Source organism: Cyprinus carpio, chromosome A19 (assembly GCF_018340385.1).
Source record: "Cyprinus carpio isolate SPL01 chromosome A19, ASM1834038v1, whole genome shotgun sequence".
Taxonomy (NCBI): Eukaryota; Metazoa; Chordata; class Actinopteri; order Cypriniformes; family Cyprinidae; genus Cyprinus; species Cyprinus carpio.
This window is the reverse complement of record NC_056590.1, coordinates 19,394,624-19,416,984: the sequence shown is the minus strand read 5'-3', so window position 1 is coordinate 19,416,984 and position 22,361 is coordinate 19,394,624. Positions and strand designations below refer to the sequence as shown.

The 22,361-nt window shown below is 38.2% G+C and overlaps 1 protein-coding gene and 1 long non-coding RNA gene across 3 annotated transcripts; one reads left to right on the top strand and one right to left on the bottom strand.

The window, feature by feature from the left end:
* Positions 1–1,119: 1,119 nt before the first annotated feature.
* LOC109111615 lies at positions 1,120–2,245 on the bottom strand. Of its 2 annotated transcripts, none has more exons than XR_002021437.2 (4): positions 2,169–2,245; positions 1,548–1,677; positions 1,337–1,433; positions 1,120–1,257 (listed from the first exon to the last, which is right to left on the bottom strand). It is a non-coding gene; the product is annotated as an uncharacterized LOC109111615 (long non-coding RNA). The 2 variants fall into 2 exon arrangements; XR_006162652.1 differs by having other exon boundaries at positions 1,124–1,257; positions 1,337–1,413.
* Positions 2,246–2,256: 11 nt separating this feature from the next.
* LOC109111611 (elongator complex protein 2-like) lies at positions 2,257–20,869 on the top strand. The gene is made up of 22 exons (XM_042776924.1): positions 2,257–2,439; positions 2,699–2,777; positions 2,968–3,038; positions 3,723–3,864; positions 5,383–5,460; positions 5,689–5,753; positions 5,831–5,897; positions 6,842–6,985; positions 7,276–7,359; positions 7,551–7,651; positions 12,311–12,439; positions 12,587–12,736; positions 12,827–13,003; positions 13,480–13,564; positions 13,672–13,770; positions 14,723–14,780; positions 15,982–16,054; positions 16,705–16,894; positions 18,358–18,479; positions 18,845–18,987; positions 19,089–19,202; positions 20,416–20,869. Exons 1-22 carry the CDS (start codon positions 2,308–2,310, stop codon positions 20,570–20,572), a joined length of 2,460 nt encoding a protein of 819 aa, XP_042632858.1. The 5' UTR covers positions 2,257–2,307; the 3' UTR covers positions 20,573–20,869.
* Positions 20,870–22,361: the final 1,492 nt, after the last annotated feature.

Below are 22,361 nucleotides of genomic sequence, written 5' to 3'. Positions count from 1 at the left end.
GAGCAACTTTTTAGTATGGCACAGATTTAAAGGGTTTCCATTCACACACCAATTCTAGTTGATCCTTTGCTAAAATGTTCCTCTGATTTATACTACAGTCAGTCAAACCATAAGCTTTAGAGATGATTGTGCAGCTATGACCTAAAGTTGTATTAGTGTTGGACCATTGAATGATTGTGAAATCAGAAAAACAAAACAATTCTAAATATACATTATTTTTCTTAAAATATTTATGTCCGAGTGATTTATTTATGCACAAACCATGCTTATTCACTTTTACACATTTCTCCAAACTAACGACATATTCTCTTCAATCAACACATTTCTTAAAAGCACATACTAACATCAAGACTACTGAAATGTTTTCTGTTGGTTATATGTTCAGCTATATTGAAAACACGTTTACATACACCACTGTGTATGCAAGTTTTGTGTCAGTACGTTGTATATGTAAATGTTTGTAATTTGTTATCTGTGCACTCTGTTTGGAAAAATGATAAAATGTTCAGAAGGCTGTTTTGAGAGCGCTGATCTTAGTTTGTGTGAAATAAATCAACTGAATAAAAACATAACTAACATAAGAGCCAGTTGAAAATGCTCAGAAGGGAGCTGTTCCTTTATTAAGCATTTACTCAAACTATAATGATCTCCAAAAAGTTAGGGCTATAAGCAGTTTTATAGCAACCGGAAGGGAAATAATGTGTCTGCGAGGACGCAGACCTGGTAGTTCTCAAATTAAAACTGTTTAACAATAAACACTAAACAGTACCCATGACACTGGCATTATGTATCTCATGAATAGTGGTCAAACAAAATGCACTCCAGTGAAATCCAAGACTGTTCTGGATCCAGCAGACATGTCTTCATTTTCTCAAGATGTTTTTTTTTTTTAACTTAAGTGGCTGATTCAAAAGAGACTCAGTCAGCAGCTTCAAAGTGCAAATTGATGTCAGCAAGCAAGGCTCTTGTTGGTTTCTTTTCGTCAGAACATCCTCATATTGTTCTCTGGTCAGAAGGCCTTCAGTGACACTCTTACTCTCTTCAAATTTAGGTAATATAACTACAATGTATCCCTCTGTAGAAGGCTGTGCCAAAAAAAAAAAAAAAAAAAGTGAACAATTCAAATGTGGTCTTAAAGGTTAAAAGGAGATTTTCCGTTTTATTTTTTAAGCTGTACTGTAAGTCATCTTTTCTAATAACAGATCTGGCTTGTTCAGAATGCCTTCATTTACTTCTAGGAGACGTCCTCGGATGCAGCTGGGGAAATATGGGTTGAACTGACATCATTACAGAATCAGAATGTTATGTATATCCAGCGGCAGTCTGTGTAACTGACCTGAATACAGTGTACTCCTGTTCATCTGTGCACGTTATTCTACACAGTGGAGCAAACTCTGTCAGGGACTGACCACCCTACAGATTAATGATCCTTACTGATGATGTTCAGGGAGAGTGTGAATTAAGATATACAAGTAAATAATCACAATCATTAGTGTATTGATTGATGCACTGACAGTCTGAAAATCACTCAAGGCAAAAGTACTCACTCGCTTTGACTTTCCAGACACCTTGTTCTTCAGACGACTGCATCCATCACTGATCTGGAAGTTTATGTTTTTGATTTTTCATCCGTTCTGAAGGATAGGATGAGACTCCGCAAGTGTGATGACACATATCCTGATAAGAAGAAAACGAGTTTGGAGAGGAGTATGGGGGGTGCTTATCCAACTATTAACACTTTTGGATTTTCTTAAAATAAAGAACAGTGGCAATACGGACATTTCATAATGAACATTTGCAACATGGTGTCATTTCAATCTATATCTCAGATTATAGACTGTGTACAATTGTGTAGCAGCTGTAAAAATTTATAAAAACCATTTCATACAATAAACATACATGGCTGGTTTAGATAACTGTTAAAATATGCAGTAGTATCTTTATAAAATCTAGGATTTTAAGATTGAAAGTCTGGATTTGGGATTTATGTACAGATTAAAATCTATACATAAAATGCATTTGAAAAGTTTCTAATATAGTGATATTCACATATAAAAAAAACCCGTTGCTAACCGTAAGTTAACCTTGCAAAAGTGTATGTAGATGAAGAAACACTTTACACAAAATGACACAGTAATACGAATATATAGAGAATATAATATATCGACCTGTTGGAGTGCTGTAGAATGCAATGATCCTCACATGATTTCCCGTTTAGAAACGTGTTTTTAAATAACTCTTTCAGGAACTACTATCGTGGCATATTCTCCCGGTTCTTTTTGATTGTAACACACAGCAGCGTCGAAGATGGCTGCGCCTGTAATGGACACATGTCATGTCTTTTGCTGTGCTAATCGCACTCCTAATGTTGTGTCATGGGGCAGAGGAGGTCTCATCGCATTTGGGACATGTAATTCAGTTGCCCTTTATAATCCACAGGTACTGTCTGTATGATTGTTCGCTTAATTTAGTTGATGCTCTGCGGCATGTTATTACACTTTCATATGCACTCACAAGTTCCGATTCTTTAATGCAGTGATGTGCAAACTGTGAACTCAAACCTGTGTTTAGAGTATGCATTCTTCTGATCAAGTTGTTTCATAGTAAATGTCTCAAGCATTTGATAAACTGTCAGATAAAATCGGGGAAAGTGTGACAGGTGTGTCTTATCTAGACTTTGTTTATTACTTGTTATCAGGAAATAAGGATTGTTGAGGTGCTGAATAAACATACTGGAAGAGTGAATGCTGTCCAGTGGGTTCATAAACAAGACTGCGGTAAGTCTTTTACTTTGACCATCATTAATAAATGTGAAATAGGCTGTTGACAGATATTTCAGTTTCAGTGGTTTAAAAAAAAGTGTGAAATCTTTTATCTTCGTGGATAGACATTATTCCATTTTCTGTCACTGTTAGACACAATACAAACAAAGGAACTTGTAGAAACATAAGCTGTTTATTTCTGCAGGTCTGGAAACCCAGCTGGTGTCCGGTGGGTCAGATAATAATGTTATTGTCTGGGAGAAGCAGGATGGGAAGGTATGTGTGTACAATAACAACAGTAAATAGGAACACTTATGCCAACAACATAATTGGGTCGTTTCTGTTATGCAATACATTGGATAAAATATTAAATAATAAATCAACAGCTTTTAAAGATTTGTTTTTAACATAAACTTAAAGGTGAATTTCAAGCTGCCTTTTTTTATTATTGTTTTTGTTTGTTTATATCACTTTCCACCGGGTTTCAATATCCCTTTCTGTTTTTTAGAATATCTTTTGAATAGCAACCAGTTGCGACAAATCCCTTATGTTAAGAAAGCCCTTGGTCATAACACTCTTACAATTATAACAGTTATAACAATTTGTAACTAATCGATTTCTTAATTTATTAGGTTTGTTGTAATTTGCCCAGATCCTCAATGGCAAAATCCTCATTATTTCTGAATCTGATGGAAAAAAAACCCCAGCAAAAGCAGTTTTATCAATTGATTTGAATATTTATCTGATTGTTTGTCACACTGTTTGTCAAATCATCCTGTTTGATAAAATGAATTCTGCAGCATGATAAAAACTCAAAAAAAGAACTGTAGAACAGGAATGACCCAGCTTTGTCAGTTATGGACTTCAAATCTGTGATCTGGAAATCTGCATTTGTCTGTAAATGGATAATCACAAAAGTCAAAAAAAGAAAAAGTTGAGTTTGTCCATCTTGTGGTGCAGTTCACAGCGTGTGCAGTGTGTTCGGGACACTCAGGACCCGTGTGTGCAGTGGATGCCATGTCTCTGTCCTCCTCTCAGTTACTGGTGGCCTCAGCATCTTCTGACTCCACTGTTAAACTCTGGATGTGCAGCTCTGACACAGGTAAGATTAGAAGAGAGCTTTCTGGTCATCAGAAGAGTCTAGATTTTAAAAAGTTTTTTTTTTTTTTTTTTCCATGTTTGTTTTTCATTATGGACTTTTCAAATTCTCCAAGCCTGACATCTGCTGGTTGGTTCTTGTAAATTAAGTAGAGTTTAAAATTCCAATTCAGTGCTTATGCAGTAGATCAAAATCAGTTTATTTGTCATCACAGAGATACACTAGAATTTGCCTTGGATGTCAGCAACCAAGATCAACAGAAAGCAAATAGTACAACAAATAAAAAAAAATTCTAAATATGTGTATATATTTCATATGCACTACTGTAGTCAGTAAGATTTTGTTTTATTCTGCAAGAATACATTAAGTTGACAGTAAAGACATTTTATGATGTTACAAAAGTTCTGTTCATCAAAAAATCCTTAAAAAAAAAATAACACAGTAAAAAAAATAATCACATCTTAAACAAAAATATATTTCTGAAGCATCATGAGACATGATATATTTGTATATATTTCATTTATGTCTATGGGTCAAAGACAAGACGCTGCATCAAACATACAAAATACTTGTTCTGACTTGTACTTAATAAAATATATAAAAGAATACATCATCATACTAGATTTTATTATAGTTTAAATGATTAATAACTTCTTGCTGACAAATGGGTAAAACCTGATTGTTTGACAGATAGTGCTAAAGATTTGAAATTACAATGAATTAGTTTTTGCGGGCTGCACTGTGATCCTTAAACAGAGTCTTTTAATGTCATCTAATGATTCTTGTTCTAAATACACCTGACTTTTAGTATATGAACTGTTGTTACACTGAATGACAGTTTTTAAAATCAAATTAAACGGGACAAAATTTAAAGCTGTATTAAGCTTTTATTGTTTTGATGCTTGAAAACCCCTTTTCGTCTTTAACCCTTATATCTAATATATGTACCGTATACATGCCATGTATTTATTGACTTGTTTTATACAAATCACCTTCATTTGTAATAAGAAGAGGCTCATCAAGATCAAAATTCATCAAAATTCTATGTATCTCCCTAAAGAACAATTAGAAACTTAAGAGAAAGCACAGGTGTCATTTATTCATCCCTGCTGCTTTTTTTTTCTGATGTCCATACTCACTGTTCAGAACAAAGATATTTCAGTGACATTTTAAAAAGTGATATACAGTAGGGCAAATGCAATATATCTGCATTGCTTTGACAAACTTTCAAGTCACACGATGATGATGAGTTGCATCATTCCTCTAACATTCAGATGACAGTATTCTAATGAGCTGTCTGCCAACACGCAGAAACCAGCTTCTTTTGAATGCATTATTTTTAAAATTAGCTCAGGAGATGATTTCAGGTTGTCAGGGTAAATGTCTAATTTCAAAATATTTTTTGGGGGATTAATAATAGCCTACTTTAAAATAAGTTATTATAATTTTTTTTTTAAATTAGAATCATCTTGAGTTGGACGGGTTCATTTTCATGTGAGGTGTTTCTGTTCTCTTCATTAGCTGAATGCCTCCAGACCATATCTTTTGGGAGCGGGTTCATGATGGATGTCTCCTTTGCGCTGTTGCCAGGCAGCAGAGGTAAGCTGCGCCCACTGCTCCATGTTGATTTGCTGTATTGTCCAGCCCTATCATGTTCAAATTTTATTCTGTGCTTTAAATGTGGCCTGAGGCGACGTTAGCCTTCCTCTTACATTATTCACGTCTGGACTGTAGCTGTATTTTGCTTCTAGATGCCGTGAATAGACTTAGTGACTTGTCTGCCTGATGTGTCTCTGTGAATGAAGAGGATAATTACATCTCTTGCAGTTCCAGTACTCGCCTGTGGGGGAGATGACAGCAGAGTTCACCTGTATGTGCAGCTCAATGGACAGGTAAGATTGTCAGGTGGCTTTACTTTACATTTTGTGTGTCATGTGGGTGTGTGGATGTTACCTGTCGATGTGTTTAGTTTCAGAGGCTTCTGACTCTGACAGGACATGAGGATTGGATCCGATGTGTGGAGTGGGCCACTAAAGGTAGGACCTCTAAATGGAATAAATGTGCTTAAGAAGTAAGACCCCATGAAATCTAAATGTTACCTTTGTAGCCTTTAGTCCTCATTGTAGCATTTAGTATTTATACTGCCAGTCAAAGGTTTGGTGTTTTTTTTATTATTGCTTTAAATGCATTTAATTTATTGAAAATGTCAGTGACAAAATTTATATTGTTTCATACATTTCTATTTTAAATAAATGCTGTTATTTTGAACTTTCTATTAATTGAAGAATTCTGAAAAAATGGAACATGGTTTTCACAAAAATATTAAGCAGCACAATTTTAATATTTTAAAAATTCATATATATCAAAATAGTGCTTTGTAGAATGTCTCTCCCTCTGTTACTTAAAGATTAGTTAAATAAATTGACTATTTAGTTGCTTCTTTCTGACTAAAAGATGTAATCATTATTTTATTATCTATTTACAAAGATCAGATATATGTACCTTCAAAATTTTCTTTTTTAATTGGAGATAAAGCCACGTAGAAAAGTAGAATGTGGTCTAAGCACTTCTCATTACTGTAATGCAGATTATGCACATTTTAAGCTGATTTTAATCAGGACGATTCTCATCGCTGTATTACAGCAATAAACATTGACTTCAGAAATAATGAGAATTACAAACAAACTCAAATGTAAAACATCAAAGCAATTGTGGAGTGAAATATGATGTTGTGCACTTGTTTTGTGAATTTTGGCAAAAGAGTTGAAGTCACAGACCCATTTGATGCATATGATACAGTACTGGCAGTGAAATAGTCCAAGGGTATAAAATGCACCATCCTAAGGAGCCAGTATTGTTGTTTTCACTCTCACATTCTTTTATAATGCATGAAACAGGCTCTTGCTGCCAACTAAAAGGCAACTGAAATATACAAGCGGGAAAGCTTCACATACTACTTTTTTCACTGCTTAATGTGTAGACGGAGAGCTCTGGCTAGCCAGCTGTTCACAGGACTGTCTGATCAGAGTGTGGAGACTGTTTGCCAAGACTGCCACTGAACCAGACCAGCAGACTGACGCTGTTATCAAGATGAAGGAGGATGTTTTTCAAGTGTCTGGAGATGGTGAGGCTGGAGGTTTTGCATGATTGTAATTTAGTTGTGTGATGACTTATAGAATTTGGTTATTGTTGAGTTGATTAGTTGCTTGATTATCTGTTTTGAAACCATGTCTTGATGTGTAGAAAGACAAAATCAAGGATTATGTATGCAGTGTTTTATAATCATAGTCCAAAAATGATCTTGCCAGAACCAAATACAAGAAAAAATTTGATTGGTCTAGTAAAGACTTTAAGTGATGAAAAATGTATAAGGATAATAATCTGCTCCTCATTGCTTATTTCTTTCTGCTCTAGAGTTTGCTGTGACTCTTGAAACGGTGTTGGCTGGCCATGAAAACTGGGTTTATGGAGTTCACTGGCAACCTCCATGTGTCAAAGGTATTCCTGCATGCTTTCATTTTGTGATCAGTGAGCATGATCTGATTTTGTTTCTTTTCTTTCTTCATATCTCTGTAATGTACTGTTTGAAATTATATAAATTTTGATATATAATTTATATTGTTTGTATATTTTATTTGGATTTATCAAGTCTCTGCTGCTGTTTTGTTACTTGATGTCTCCCCCTGCAGGTGACTTAGTGGAACAGCCCCTGAAGCTGCTCTCTGCCTCAATGGACAAGACCATGATCTTATGGGGGCCAGAGGAGGATTCAGGGATGTGGGTGGAGCTGGTAAAGTCATCTTGTTTACTAAATAAATACTGATATTGGAAAAGGTGGATTAGAATGCAGTAGAATGCGTGTGAATTTCCAGAAGACATATCTAAGGAATCTAGCTTCAGTTCCAGCCTTTCAGAGTTTCTGTAGGTGTCCAATAAAGAAAGGGAGGGAAATTATGCGATAGAGAGAGAAGAAATGAGATTCGGACAACTCCAGAGTTGTGCTACCACTCTACCATGACTTGGAGTCAGCATTTTTGTCTATCAAAAAAATAAAATAAAAATCAATCAATCAAACTTTTATTCGTAAACACCTTTTAAATCCAGTCCAGTGCAATTCAAAGTGCTGTACAAACAAGAAAGTGACACAAAATACAAGCAATGAAAATAACATTAAAGTAGTTAATAATAAAAGTAAAATAATAGAATTCAGTAAAATAAAAAAAAATCAACAAAAAGATAAAACATAAATTATAATGACGTTAATTAAATAAATATAAATAATAGAATAAAAAGTTACAGCACCACATAAAAGCCAGACTAAAAAACTGGCTTCAGTCTCCGGGTTTTTTTTTTTTTTTTTTAAATCAGAGCATGCAGATCAAGCTCCTGGAAAGAAATAACCCCATCCTGAGGTCATTTCCTTCCTGTCTTTCATAGACTCTCTGGTTGCCAGTCATGGACTTATAGAATCCACAGCAGTGGCAGGAAGTGCTGCACAAGCTCCTCTGCTGTTACGCTCTCTGGGTAATGCAGGGAACATCTGCCCATTCTCTGCTAACTGCGTCAAATTTTAACCCACACACTGAGAATTGCACAGACAAGCTTGTTCTCTGCCATCTGTGTGAGGGACTGTGAATGATTGGTGAGTTTCTCTCAGAAATGGGATGGCGATACCTCAGATAACCTTAAAACTATGTTTTTTTCACTTCAGTCATAATAGGACATTCTGATTGGCATTGCAGCAGCAGATAACAGGCTTGACTTCGTGGTTGATTAATAAGAGGTACTCACTTTGATCTTGGCATACAGACATAGGTACAGACTCTGGGCTCAGATCAATGGCTCCTGATTCTGACACTTTGCATGTTGTAGACGGATGTGATGACGCACATGCTTTGTGGTACTAAGGCATGTCTTAAGTCCAATTAAAAATGAGAGACAGTGAGTTGTAGTTGTAGGAAGAAAGGTTGATTTCAGGTCTTGTGTTGTACCTGGATGCAGCGGGGTTGTTCTGCATCTGGTGTTTTCTGCACTTCATGTCTCTTCTGTATAGAGTGGTAAAGGGCATATGATAAGAGGTAGGTGTGAACTGGGTTATCAGATGTGGTTGAGCACCGTGAAACTGGCAGATATTATATTTTATATATATCTTTATTATGTGATATTTATAAATTTATAATAAATAAATGTTTAATAACTTTATCATTTAATATATATAAATCTATATTGGTAGATTTCTGCAAAAGCGCAAATGAAGATTTCTACAACTGCACTTTACTCCTATATTTCTCAAATTAAAATGCAGAAGGAAATACAAACATAAAGGTTTGTGCAAATGTCCAATAACTAAAAAATCCATTTAACGAATACTAATTAATCTGACTTTACTAATTGTTTTTGCTGCTGATCTTTGATTAAATTCCACTATTTACATTAGTATTGCTATAGTTTAAATTTTTTCATATTGCGTTTGGTGTGAATAGGCCTTAACCATTAAACTTGCAATAATTACTTGTTCATAAATATGCCAGTTTATGTTAACTAAAACTTGCCTTCATGGCACAGTTATGGACTTACTGCAAGTGCCCTACTAAGCAGAAAATGACCACCGTCACAGTCTCCTCCATAATGATTAGCCTAATTGGTCAGATTTAGTGGAGAGCTGGTTTGCAGTACAGTGGCCAGGCTAACTGCTGTGTAAACTACACCCTCCTAATAAGTCATGTTGCCAGTGAGCAGTGTGGGGGGACTGCAGGGACCATTTTAAGACTCTGTGAGCCATTAGTGTTGTGCTAATGGTTTATTTTCCCTGATAGCCCAGAAGAGAGAGAACGGATGAGTTACCATGAAAAATCTTTAACCCCTAGACCTCATGACCCACACCCACAACACCTAGAACTGACATACTACTGAGCTGCTCTCAGTATCCATCATCATTGTTGGATTGCTCACCTTCAGTCTCATGAATCCTCATCTCCACAGGAATGAAACCATGAGTAAAGCATTAGTTTGTCCGGTAGCGATTACCTTTATCTTGTAGGATAAAGTGCAAGATAATCCAAGTAGTCATTTAGCAAACGCTTTTATCCACAGTGACTTGTAGTATACTTATTGAATCACTCTGGAGCAACCAGCGCTAAGTACCTTTCAAGGGCATAAGGCTGATAGTTCATGGATTGCTTCTGCTGGGCTTCAAACCTATGTGTACAAATTTCTCATAGGTACTATCTACAGTGTTTTCATTTTTTTTTAAGTGTGGGGTCCCTGGGAATCTTGCCATTGTTATCACTACCAGTTGAGCTACAAGAACCTACAGTCTTTTGGCTACCAGCCTAGATTTGTAACTTCTAGACCACTGTTTGATTTCCAGGATCCCAACCTCAAAAGAGTTTTGTCACTCCCCTGCATTGTTTGGTTTCGTACAAATCCCATCCAAAACACTGTGGTTTGTGTTACAACACACATCGTGCCACAGATCTATATTGGTGTTCCTTCCCTAAACAAGAGTGATTGCACATTTCACCCATGAGATTTGGCTGTGATATACGAGTAGCCATGTGGACGGAATTCAAAATCAATCTGGTTAATGTTGCATCACTCTTTCCAGAATGGCTCACAGAGATCTGTGCCATTCAAAGTGAAGGGTTCTCTTTATCGCAATCGTTAGTTCCGCCATATTCACTCTGTAGGATATGCCTGTGAAGGGCATCTCAAATGTCTCTCTATTGGTGTAAACGGGAGCTTTAAAATGTCGATAGCCCTTACCGTTTGATGGTTTGTGGATTTAGTTTTGAATCAGTGTTTTCCAGCCAACGTGGCTCTGTCTGAACTGTCCTGCATGTCTCGTGGCGGTGTTAAAATCTCAGCATTAGATGGCTGATTTGTCCATCTAGTGTTGTCGTTTTGATGAAGAGCTTAAGCTAGCCACCTGATCTGGCAATATCTTTGAGACATGCTCTGCTGGGCATGACAAAAGACTGAATCATTGAGCGGTGACACCCCTGAATGTGAGGAATCACTGCTGCTCTTAACACGGCTGCTGGAAATGTCTTGTCCTGCTCAAGGTCAACAGGAAACACCTCTGCGATGACTGTCAACTGAAATTTTCATACCTCCTTTTCACAGTTGAAAGTGTGATTTGATTAAAATTACTAAATGATTTCTTCACCCTCTGAGTGTGTATTGGCAATGCAGATGTTGAGGCTGGAGCATCAGTCTTTGCTTGCGCACAACCATAAATAAAAGTAGAGGCAGGTTATCGCTGATGGCATAATCATGACTAATTATCTTGTTTTATACAATGTTACCGCTTGCGCCGCAGCACGACTCACTTCCCCCATTACCGTGAGACACTCGAGCAGCATTAAGCATGTTAGACACGGGCCAGACGGAGGGCAAGCCGTGCTACAGTGTGCTGAAAAACAATTACATTGCTTTGGTATTCATAGCCCAGCCCAGTCAGGGGAGTTTGCACTGATTCATTCTTCATGTGACCATTTTGTCTCCCAGCTTTCCGAGGCTCACATTTGATTTAATGTGTGTGTGAATTACGTTTAACATCACATTAATGCATTCAAAGGAAGCAAACACGATTTATTTCTCATTTAATAGTCTCCTCTTTGCATACGTCCTGCTTTTCGCTTGTTGGCCTGATTAATTGGTGTCCTCAGACTGTTACTTAACGGAGATGAAGCACAGCTGTAGACTCTCAACTCAGATTGCTCAGGATTCATGACTACTAATTATTGGCCTGCTTGACCAGACGGTTTATCGGGGGCAGTGACACCAGCGAAGGCCTCTCTTATCAGACGCTCATCATCAAGAACATGATGGAGAGCGCAGAGTGTAGTTCCAAGGTTTTGGTTTCATGTAAATGTCCTCTTTGGGATAGGATTTTAGCCATCCCAGGCAATTAACTATACTCAGAATAGCCCGTTTGGCACCAACAACAATGCCAAGCTAATTAAATCACCTTTCTTCCCCATTCTGATACTTGATTGGAGTAGATTCTCTTGACCATGCCTACATGCCTATTGAAATTATGTATGTATTTGGCTGATTAGATATATATTTGTTAACGAGCAGTTGAAAAGGTGTACCTAATAACGTAGCCAGAGAGTGTTTTTTGAACCAAGGTAGTTTGATTAGTGGATATGTGATGAAGTTACTACAGTTTCTGGATATAGTTGTAACTAGCTTGTTAATGTCTCCAACAGTACATCATACTATGGTAGTTAAGCTGCAAATTACATTGTTGTATGAGAAAAGCACCTCAGGGTGGGTAACCAAAATATTGAAGGTGTGAGTCCCTCAATGGGTTATCAATTCACCAGGTAGCTCTAAGTAGTCCTACAAGAATGTTTCAGGTTTGATGCGTGGTGTTGTACACTATAATATGGATAGTTTGAATATTTAGTCTCTCCATTATTTCTTGTTGACTCCTCATTAAGTTCGTGTTGGGGAAGTTGGAGGAAACACTCTGGGTTTCTATGGATGCCAGATGAGTCCAGACGGCTTTATGATTCTGGCTCATGCCTTTCACGGAGCGCTGCACCTCTGGCACTGTGACAGCAACCAGGTCAGACGTAACTGACAACATCTGTCAGTAATGCAAAGCTTTTTATGCATTTATTCCTGTTTTCCTAATAAAAACTTTTAAAATTCAAGTGTATTATGATTTATACTAAATGGAGTAAATGAATTTGGAGACTTCTGTTTTGCACAGGGAGAATGGAGGCCTAGTGTGGTCATTTCGGGTCACTTTGGCGCAGTGCAGGACTTGAGCTGGGACCCTGAGGGAGAGTTTATCATCACTGTCGGATCAGACCAAACCACCAGACTCTTTACACCCTGGACCAGAAAAGGATGCTCAGAGGTTTAAACACTTTGTTGGTCAACTCTTTGTTTTCCAGTGATCATACATCGTCAGACTTTTACTGTTGATTAATGTTTTCTGTGTTTGCAGATTACCTGGCATGAGATCTCAAGGCCTCAGATTCACGGCTATGACATGCAGTGTCTGACTATGGTTGGGCGTTTTCAGTTCGTGTCGGGTGCCGATGAGAAGGTCCTGCGGGTGTTCAAAGCTCCAAGGAATTTTGTGGAGAACTTTGCTAACATATCATGCACCTCTCTGGAGAAAAACCTCTGCTGCAATAAAATAACTTAGAACCAACAAACATCTCATCTTTAAACTTTAATTAGTTACATCAAATAAAACCTGTGTTTTAATTACTCTTTGCGCTGTCTTGGATCAGCGAGAGATTTTAAGATGATTCTCACATTTTCCCATTATCTTAATCCTAATGTTTATGCACATGCTCTCAGATATATAGCTAAAGGAGTTTCATTTTCTGTAACTTGAGGTCATGGTAAATGACACAACAAAAACAGCATTCTCACATCATTTTGAACTTATACAACTAAATTTAAAAAACAATATTTAAATACAAAAAAAAATTTCAAACACCACCATGCTCCCATTTAGACCTGCATTTTGTGAGCATTGTGCATTTATACAACAGTTTTTATAGAGAATATTGCATTTCAGACAAAATTTGCCAAGTTTGCAATATAGTAGAAGGGTTTATATAGAGAGGTTATACAATGTGTCTGTGTCTCCTGGGTGTTCAGGAAATAGCAGATCTCCCAGAGGGAGCCAGCACTCCTGCCCTTGGCCTGTCCAACAAGGCCGTGTTTCAAGGTATGAACCCTTTGAATTCGTTGGCCACAGGAGAATTTGCATTGAGCTGATCCTGAGAGCGGTGAGGCAGTTGCTAACCTTTACAGTGGTGTCTGATGTGTTTACAGGTGACCTCGCATCTCAGAGCCCTCAGCAGGACAGTGAAGATTTCAATAGCCTGTCCGACCAATATAAAGAGTCCTACTTTCAATCTCTCAAACTCACTGGTATTTATGTATAGTTATTTTCCTTGCCTTTTTCCCCTCAACTGTTGCATTAAACATGAACTGTGGTTGGTCATTTTTACATTTCGGTCAATTGCCCTCTTTATCGCCAAGTAGACAGTTCTTTCCTGAAACGAAATAGAAAATGCATCAGACTTTATGGCAATAGTCAAAAACTTCACCAACACCAGGTAGACACTGTAAGTTGACAGTTCCTCAGTTATTTCTAGAAAACACAATGATATTTGTGACAAGCAGTTATTAAAGACTGTTTTCTCTGGTTTATTAATGTATCTGGGGCATGAATCAGAGATACTGGAGACAAATGTTATTACAGCATAAGCGGGGATGGGTGGAGGGTGAGTGTTGAAGCAGGGGGGTTTATGCCGCTCTTGCTCCAGGCGAACAGTGGCAAACGTTGTCAATGTGATTGAAAAAGCTCCTTAATCTGGAATCATAATTAGAAAGAAAGCTTATATAATTGCAAAGTTAAAATATTGATGACTCTGGGCGATGGGGAGCGCAATGAGGCGGACACAGAGTTGTTAATGGAATAATACCACTCCCTCCATCTCGCTTCTTCTGGAGGGGCAAAGAGGAAAATAATTAAAATAAAACTGCAAACCAGGGATGAATTTAAAAAAAAAACCTCTGGTCTCCATTCCATTTCAATTGGAGCATGTGTTGCATAAGTGTCTGTATATCTAAATGAGACAATATTATTTCAGGCTTGCATAAAGAGAGCTAAATTTGATTTACAGCATGTATCATTGAAAATTGTAGATAAAGCTTCCGTTGTTCCAAACAGCTTTAAGTAAATTGCTCGTCTGTGTATCTGTTGCTAAATTAAAATGAGCCTATTGAAAAATACAGTCTATAGGCATCTGCTCATCTCTCATTATAGCTATGTTTATATTTTGTGACTGTGTGTGTGTGTGTGTGTGTGTATTGCCAGAGCCTCCGAAAGAGGACGACCTCTTGCAGAACACACTGTGGCCAGAGGTACAGAAGCTGTGAGTTTCCCATCAGTTATCATTTGTGTTCGTCTGCCCTCATTGGCTGTTCTGCAGCTGGCACTAATGCTGCACCGCATTATTGCTTAACCAGCTTCTGTGACATAAATAATGCAGCGTAATAGGTATTTAGAGCTCATGACACTGTACAGGAAAAGCCTAAAATTGTTCATTAAATATATATTTTACATCTCTCCTTATCTTTCTACGTCCAAACTAAGGCACAAAAATACTGTATGCAAGCATGTGAATGCTAATGCTTCTGGTTATGCAAGTTCGATGTTGTGTCATTGCACTCTGACTGACTGATAGTAATAATAATAATTTTATTTTACAACCAGTAGCAATTATTTTTTAAGTGTCTAGTAACCAATATTTAGCACTGATATTTTCCAATTGTTTTATGCATGTGTTTTTAAACAACAAAAGGCAATTTTGCAAAATACAAGTCTCTATTAATGCCTTGTGAACTGAGGATAGTTACTGCCACAGCAATGCAATGGGGTGTTTGCATTAGCCAAGCATTTGTGCCTGTGTTTGCTTTCTTGTGTACAGTATTTTCTGGCCTATGTTTATTCTGTAGCTTTTGTTAGCACAGAATATGCCTGTGTTGCAAACAAATGACATATGACTCTGACATTTGCTGAAACTGTAGGCAATATTTAACAGAATTGGATGCTTAGTGGTATTTTGCACTGGTTGGTGGAAAATTGGGTATATTATTCACAAGAAGTTTTGCAAAATTATTACACATTGACAATATTTTTCACAATTAAATATTCATGCCCCCCAAGGCATTTACAATCAATTGAAATGTACAGACTTGCATTTTTTTTATCTTGCTCATTAGAATTCAAAGTCGATTTCCTTGATACACAGGCGACACTGGATAAACTATAATAATTTACATACAAAGCTGTAAGCAGCTGAAGGCTTTGACAGCCTGGCTTGCCGAGCTATTTATCCAGTGCTGGAAATTACTAAGCAGATCTGCTAATAGCTGCCAGAGCGCATGGCTTTCTTCCACTCCCATAAGCACAGGAGAGAACGCATGGCAGCCCTGACACACAAAGCATCCGTCGTGTTTGAATCACCGCCCCGACTGTCTCTCTGAACCTGTCACAGTGCTCAGGCTTTATTTGTGAGCGGGTACTGACAGAGCCCTCATTAACACCCTCTTTCTGTGTCGCTCTCTCAACAGGTACGGGCACGGCTTTGAGATGTTTAGTCTGGCGTCGGATTCTGCAAGGACGGTGGTGGCTTCAGCATGTAAGGTACAATCACATGGGTTACCAGATGGTCCTTAGCGTCACACAAATGTATCCGTGGACTGTAATAGCAGAACACAGAAGAGCATGCATGCATGAAGCTGCACCGATCCTTAAGTGGTTTTAAATGTTTAGTCATTTGCCATTTTAACAAGCTCGTGTCAATTTAGACCCTGACATCCATCTGTAAGTTAATTTTCCTTCTTTTTGATGTAATGAGCCGCCTGTCGTATTAAAAACACATTGAACTTGCATGACCAGGGTTGTTTAGTCAGCCCTACGTGCCCTCTGGGCGGTGTGACACACATTCTGAGACAGTTGAAAGGAGATCATTGGTTTGTGTCCCGGTCTGGCCCCCGTAGTTCTGCCAAACCCACGCTGATCGCGCACAAAGCCCTTCCGAATGAAAGCACATTCTGCATGTCACCTGCCATTGTTCACGCTTGAGCGGAGATTGTGAGGTTCATTCGGTGGAGCTGATGGCGGCCTGCTGCTGGGGTCCTGCAGGCTCAGATGACTTTGCTGTGGACGTGAGGTTTATTCTCTAACTGCTGGCTGAGCTGCAACCGGGCTCTGCGGTTGAGGTTCAGAAAAAGAGCACTAACTTGCTTGTGGATGCTGGTGTGAAAAATCTACATGATCTACGTGTGTCACAGGCCTCTAAACCTGAACATGCTGCCATTCTTCTGTGGAGCACAACTTCCTGGAAACAGCTTCAGTCACTGCCCTGCCACAGCCTGACCGTCACTCAGATGGCGTTCTCCCCGAATGGACACCTTCTGCTCGCTGTTTCTCGAGATCGCACCTGGTCCCTATGGAGACAAGGAAACCCTGACTCAGATACAGGTCAGCACACCTCCCCTTATCCCTTATTCATCTTTGTTTTATATATATAAATTATAAGTTATATATAAATTTATATATATTTTATAAATTAAAAAATATGTATTATGTATAAAAATATTAAACAAAATAAGAAATATTACAATTGTAATATTTTACTGTAAAATAAAAAAATAAGTATTTAAGAAAATATAATAATAATAATAATAATATAATAATTTTATTTTAAAGTACAACTGTGCAATTACAATAATAATTATGACTTAATTACTTCATTTTCAAAAATGTTAAATCATCAAGCTTTTAAATTAGTAAATACCGCAGGGAGCCCTTATAGCTTCTCTTTTGTTGACCACAGCTGGTTTCTCATTACAAGTTTGGGAAGGTGGTTGGTGCATTTTGCGTTTCCAAATGCACATTATAAGCGTGCATGAGTTTGAGCAAACCGAACTGAACGGAACTGAGCTGCTCGGAGACACTGAAAACTGTGAATCATATCGAAGTTTTTATTTTGATTAATCGTATAGCCCTCCGTAAACCGCCCCGTAGAAGTAACATCCAATAAGATGAATGGGAACACTAACAGCTTCCTCCAGGGCTTATAGACCTCTTTACTCAAAGACAGCTTTTACCTTCCTCCATTTCTCTTTGTCAACAGTATAAATCTGTGGACTGCTGATGTTCGCCCACTTGTAAGATTCTCCTGGCATTTAGAAAGAGTCAGTTAGCGCCTCCCAGTGACCGCACTGCTGTGTTCATGTGTATTCTGAGCATATACATCTAAATCACTGTTGACACAAGGTAACCAAAGGAGCGTCTGTTTTTCTTTCTCTATTTTCTGATGTGTCTGTGGCATCGCCGGCCGCTGAGGGCCGAGGCACGCCGCAGTCTGTTCTCGTTGAGGCTGGTATTACTCACAGCCTGTATGCTGCAGTGCAGATGTGGAGAGGTTAGTCAGTGTCACAGCTGATCAGAGAACAGCCCAGCATGATGGTTGAATGGTGTCGTGCGTGGAGAAATCTCGGCCACAAAGACATGTTGCCTCCCCTGATGCCCGCTCTACATTTGTCGGACTTTTGTGTTTCTGGCTTAAGACTCTCCAGTCTGTGACTGGCCAGTTGTGGTTGCTTGAGCTTTAATTAGCAGAGCAAAAATTAGCTAAATTACAACAAACATTGAAGTAGGGCTGCACGATAATCATGATTATTTTGCTAAAAAATATAAGTACAGATAATAATCATGATTATTTTCATTCTAATTTTTTTTTACAACTAATCAGAATTGTTACACTTTCACATAAGCATAAATTAAGAACGTCAACTCACATTGGTTGCGCACAGATTTAGTTACTTTTATTTTAGCAGAATATCACAATGGACTAAATTAACCTAAATACAGTTGTGAATATTATGTTTTGTATTTTTCGATTTTACCTTTTTTGTTTGTTTATTTGTTTCTTTTTCCAGAGGCAAGCTTTTCTCTCTACGCAAACACTAGTAAGGACACAGCGGTACACACACGCATTATTTGGTCATGTGACTGGAGCTCTGACAGCAAGTACTTTGTGACCTCAAGTCGAGACAAGAAGGTAGGTCCAGTTTAACATGCGTTTAGCAAATGTTGTTAGACTGGTGGCATGGCAGTCTTTTGAACTGATGTGAACGCAGCAACACATGAAAGTTTTCAGTTATTGATACTTTAGTGGAAAGCTAAAATTTCCAATAACTGGGGCAACACAAAAAAAAAGGAAGAAGTATTTAACTGGTCATGGGATTACAACGTGTTGAGAAGCGCTTCATGTGAAATAAAACCGATGCTATCAGGCTACTGATACTGATTATTCTGTGTAAAACATTTTTAATGAGGGAAAAAGGACTGCATGCAGCATTTTGTTAAGTCCAACTCTTTTCTGCGGTCTACGCTTTGACATCTGACCTTGTTGTGTTTTTGTAGGTAATCATCTGGGGTCATCGTGTTTCTGGAGTCAGTGTCGGTGAATGTGAGGGTGAAAGCGTGACCCCCTGCTCCTCTGTTCTGGATGTCGGAGATTCAGCTACTGCTGTGTCTATCTGCCCATATCTCTGTTCAGACCAGAGGTAATGTTATTCGGTGACCTGTGGTCTTTATGTGACACTATCATTAGAATTAGTGTGATGTGTTATAATTCAAATATTGAATTATACTTGCATTTGTGTAGTTTTTTGCTGGCTGTAGGTCTAGAAAATGGGAAGATAGCGCTGTATAAATGGAGGCCATTAGAGGATTTGTCTTCTGGATCAGACTGGAGCAAATGTGGAGAAACCGATGCTTGGTATCCTTTTTCTGGCTTATATTGAATATTATCCTGAAATGGTGAGTTTGAAAAAATCGTTGTACTCTTGCTAAGAGTTGTGATTGATAGGCCTGCACCAAATCTGCACCCACATAACTAAAACTAAGAACTTGTGAAATCAAAATGGACTTTTTACTTTATCATGTCTGTGGATGTTATTTTAAAGAAAAGTTTTTCAGTCTTCGTAAATCTCTGTTCAAAGCATAATTAGCTCTGCTTATCAAAAGAAGACTAGATTTCTTGTTTTGTTTGCTGTTTTTATTTAGTAATAATAATAATAATAATAAATAAAAGTGTAATAACACTTTTTATTTTGTATGTAATTTTATTTTAATTATATGTAATCACAAAAAAATTGGCCAAACTGTGCACTGGTACAAACAAGTAACGCACACCTGAAGCATTTTAATCACAATCACAATTAGATTAATTAATTTTTTTGTCATTGTCAGCACAGAAAATTTGACAGAAGCAAGCAGATTCTTCAAAGCTTTTTGGTCAAAATTAATTGAGAACTGTTAAAATGCCTCATAAGCCCTTATAAAAAATCTCACCGTTTCACAGTCTTCCTCTTAGCATCTTAGAAAGTGACATGATCTGAAGTTAAACACGACAGTCATACCTCCACCTAGAGACCAGAGCTGGTGGTATAATTGACAACAAAAGGGGCTCATGTATCTGCCCTGGCCCACGCTGCTTGGGAGAAGCTTCAGGTTGATACGGGGGCTCCCGTGGGCAGGTTTCGCATTGATCCGTGAAGAGAAAGAATGAGGTGTCAGAGAGGGGCCAGGCCATGTTGTGCATTCTGTTCGCACCGAGCCATCTCGCTAGCTATCTCTCTCTCCCCCACAGTGGGTTGAGTCCCGACTGGCTAAACTAAACTAATTGATAAGCCGTCTGTGTAGGCACTTACACGTATCTCACCTCCAAGTCACTCACCTTAGAAGCACAAGAAGTGAAAATTTGCCATGTGTCGCATTGAGTTCTGAAAAGCAAGATTGCTTCACGTGTTTATTCGTCTGCCTGTGTTATTTTGGAAATTGGCAAGTGTGTATTCACCACTGGAAGTATTTGGACAGGCAGAGTTGAAGTGAAACGGGGTGCCAGAGACATCCAGACAGTGTGCGAGGGGAGATTTGTGTTGCCTTGAATCAACGTCATGCTTGTGGCTTTCCTTGACCACCCATCACAGTCAGTCTCACACTCTGACGGTGAAGAGGCTGCGCTGGAGGCCGAGGCCGGGCCGGGCAGGCCATGGCGGGAACGAAGAGCGAGCTTGGGTTCAGCTAGCCAGCGCTGGTGCCGACCATGTCATCAAAATCTTCAACATCAAAATATCAGCCCTGTGACTTCACGCTGCCTCTGGTGATAATCTGCAGTGCGTCCAACTGATATTCAGTATGAATGAATCACAGTCACCTGAACTGCTGTGAAGTCTTCAGCTGGCCAGTGCAGCAAAAAGTGCTGCTGTAAACACTGTTTTTCATGGAGGATTCTGGGAGCAGTTTTCTCATTCTCTTAAATCAGCTTCTCTTATTCGAATTTCAGCACTATTGCTTATGACCTGTAAACACAAACTAATGTACTATTTATGATGTATAAAAAAACATTGCCTTGTATTGTAATAAATGGCTCTTTTCTAGTAATGGAATGTCACAGTAGTGATTCATCTCAAGCTAACCATAATTCTTTTATTGGCTGTTTTAAAGCACCCCACATCCCATGAATGCCAAATCCTCCTGTAATAACCTACAGCTGTAAGTGACAGTAAGAGAATAGAAAATCCGGCACATATCCTCTCGCTTCCAGTGCCTGAAGGACAGATGAGCATTCGGATAAGATGTACAATGAGCCGTGAGGGCCATAGACTCACCAGGCGTGAATCATTCACAGAAGAAACAGTGTTTCATTTAGGAAAAGTGCTCCTTTTTATTGAGCGCTTCTTTTATTGAAACAAATGACATTCATCCTTCTGAGACATTAAAGGAATGTTTTCTGGATTCAATTTAACTTGTATCAACAGCATCTGTGACATGCTTTCAATTACCTAAAGAATATAACAAAAAACCAAAAAGACACCAAAACCATAAAAAAACCAAAAAAATACTAACTATTTCTGCAAGAAATTCTTAAAAACATTTATAACAATCATTACATAATCATTTCTAACTTTGTTTTTGTAAGGTTGTATGCAATTTGTCAGCCTGTCTTAACAGTAATCCCTGTAAATTTCCTATTATATGTATCCAGAAAGGGACACCATGTAAGTATTTCTAATGAACAGATTTTGTTACTTTGGCTAAACAGATTTGAACAGACATGGAACAAGGACTGCAAGCCAGGCCTGACTTACCAATGCCAAGCCTTGTTAGCATCGTTAAAATTATGGTGTGCGAAAGTTTACCATTCTAAACTTAATCTGTTCTGTTGAGGTGAGCTGGTTGGTTGTGTACTATTTGAGGACACAAGCTGACCCATGTGTTGTGCTGTTGTGAAAAGGTCTTCTGTATCCTGTACTTACATGTTAAATATTTGAGCATTTGATGGAATGGGAAAGCTGACTGTGACATGAAGGCTTCATCCTGTAGCATCCAGTTTGGCATCAAGTCCTTGCACACTCAATCATTTATACTCAACGTACAGAAGCGCTCGTTACAGATTCATCTGCCTTGCCTTTCTGTTTCGGTTTTTTGGCTGTGTAAAAAGTTTGTGAGAGAGATCACAACATTGCAGTGCAGAGTATTTCAACGAGCCAGTGTCAGAATGAAAGAGAAAGTTCACTCAAAAATGTACGTTTTGTTATCATTTACCCCTCATGTTGTTCTAAATCTGGATCGCTCTCTGGATTTCTTGATTCTGATTAGTCTATCGGGGTCTCGTATAAGTCCGCTCATCCTGGGTAACTGAAACAGGTGCTACTTTCGTATCTCTCATATCACATCTGGTGCCATATTGCATCTTTATTAATTGTTGTGAAAATGACTTAAAGGGTTACTCCAAAATTTTGTCATTAACCACTTACCCCCATGCTTCTGTGTCAGCCGCACTGTGCCGATGCACTGTTTGCTTTCAAACCAAAGCGGAATTGAAAATAATGTTACAGCATCTTGATCAAGTCTTGACGTCAAATTGATATCA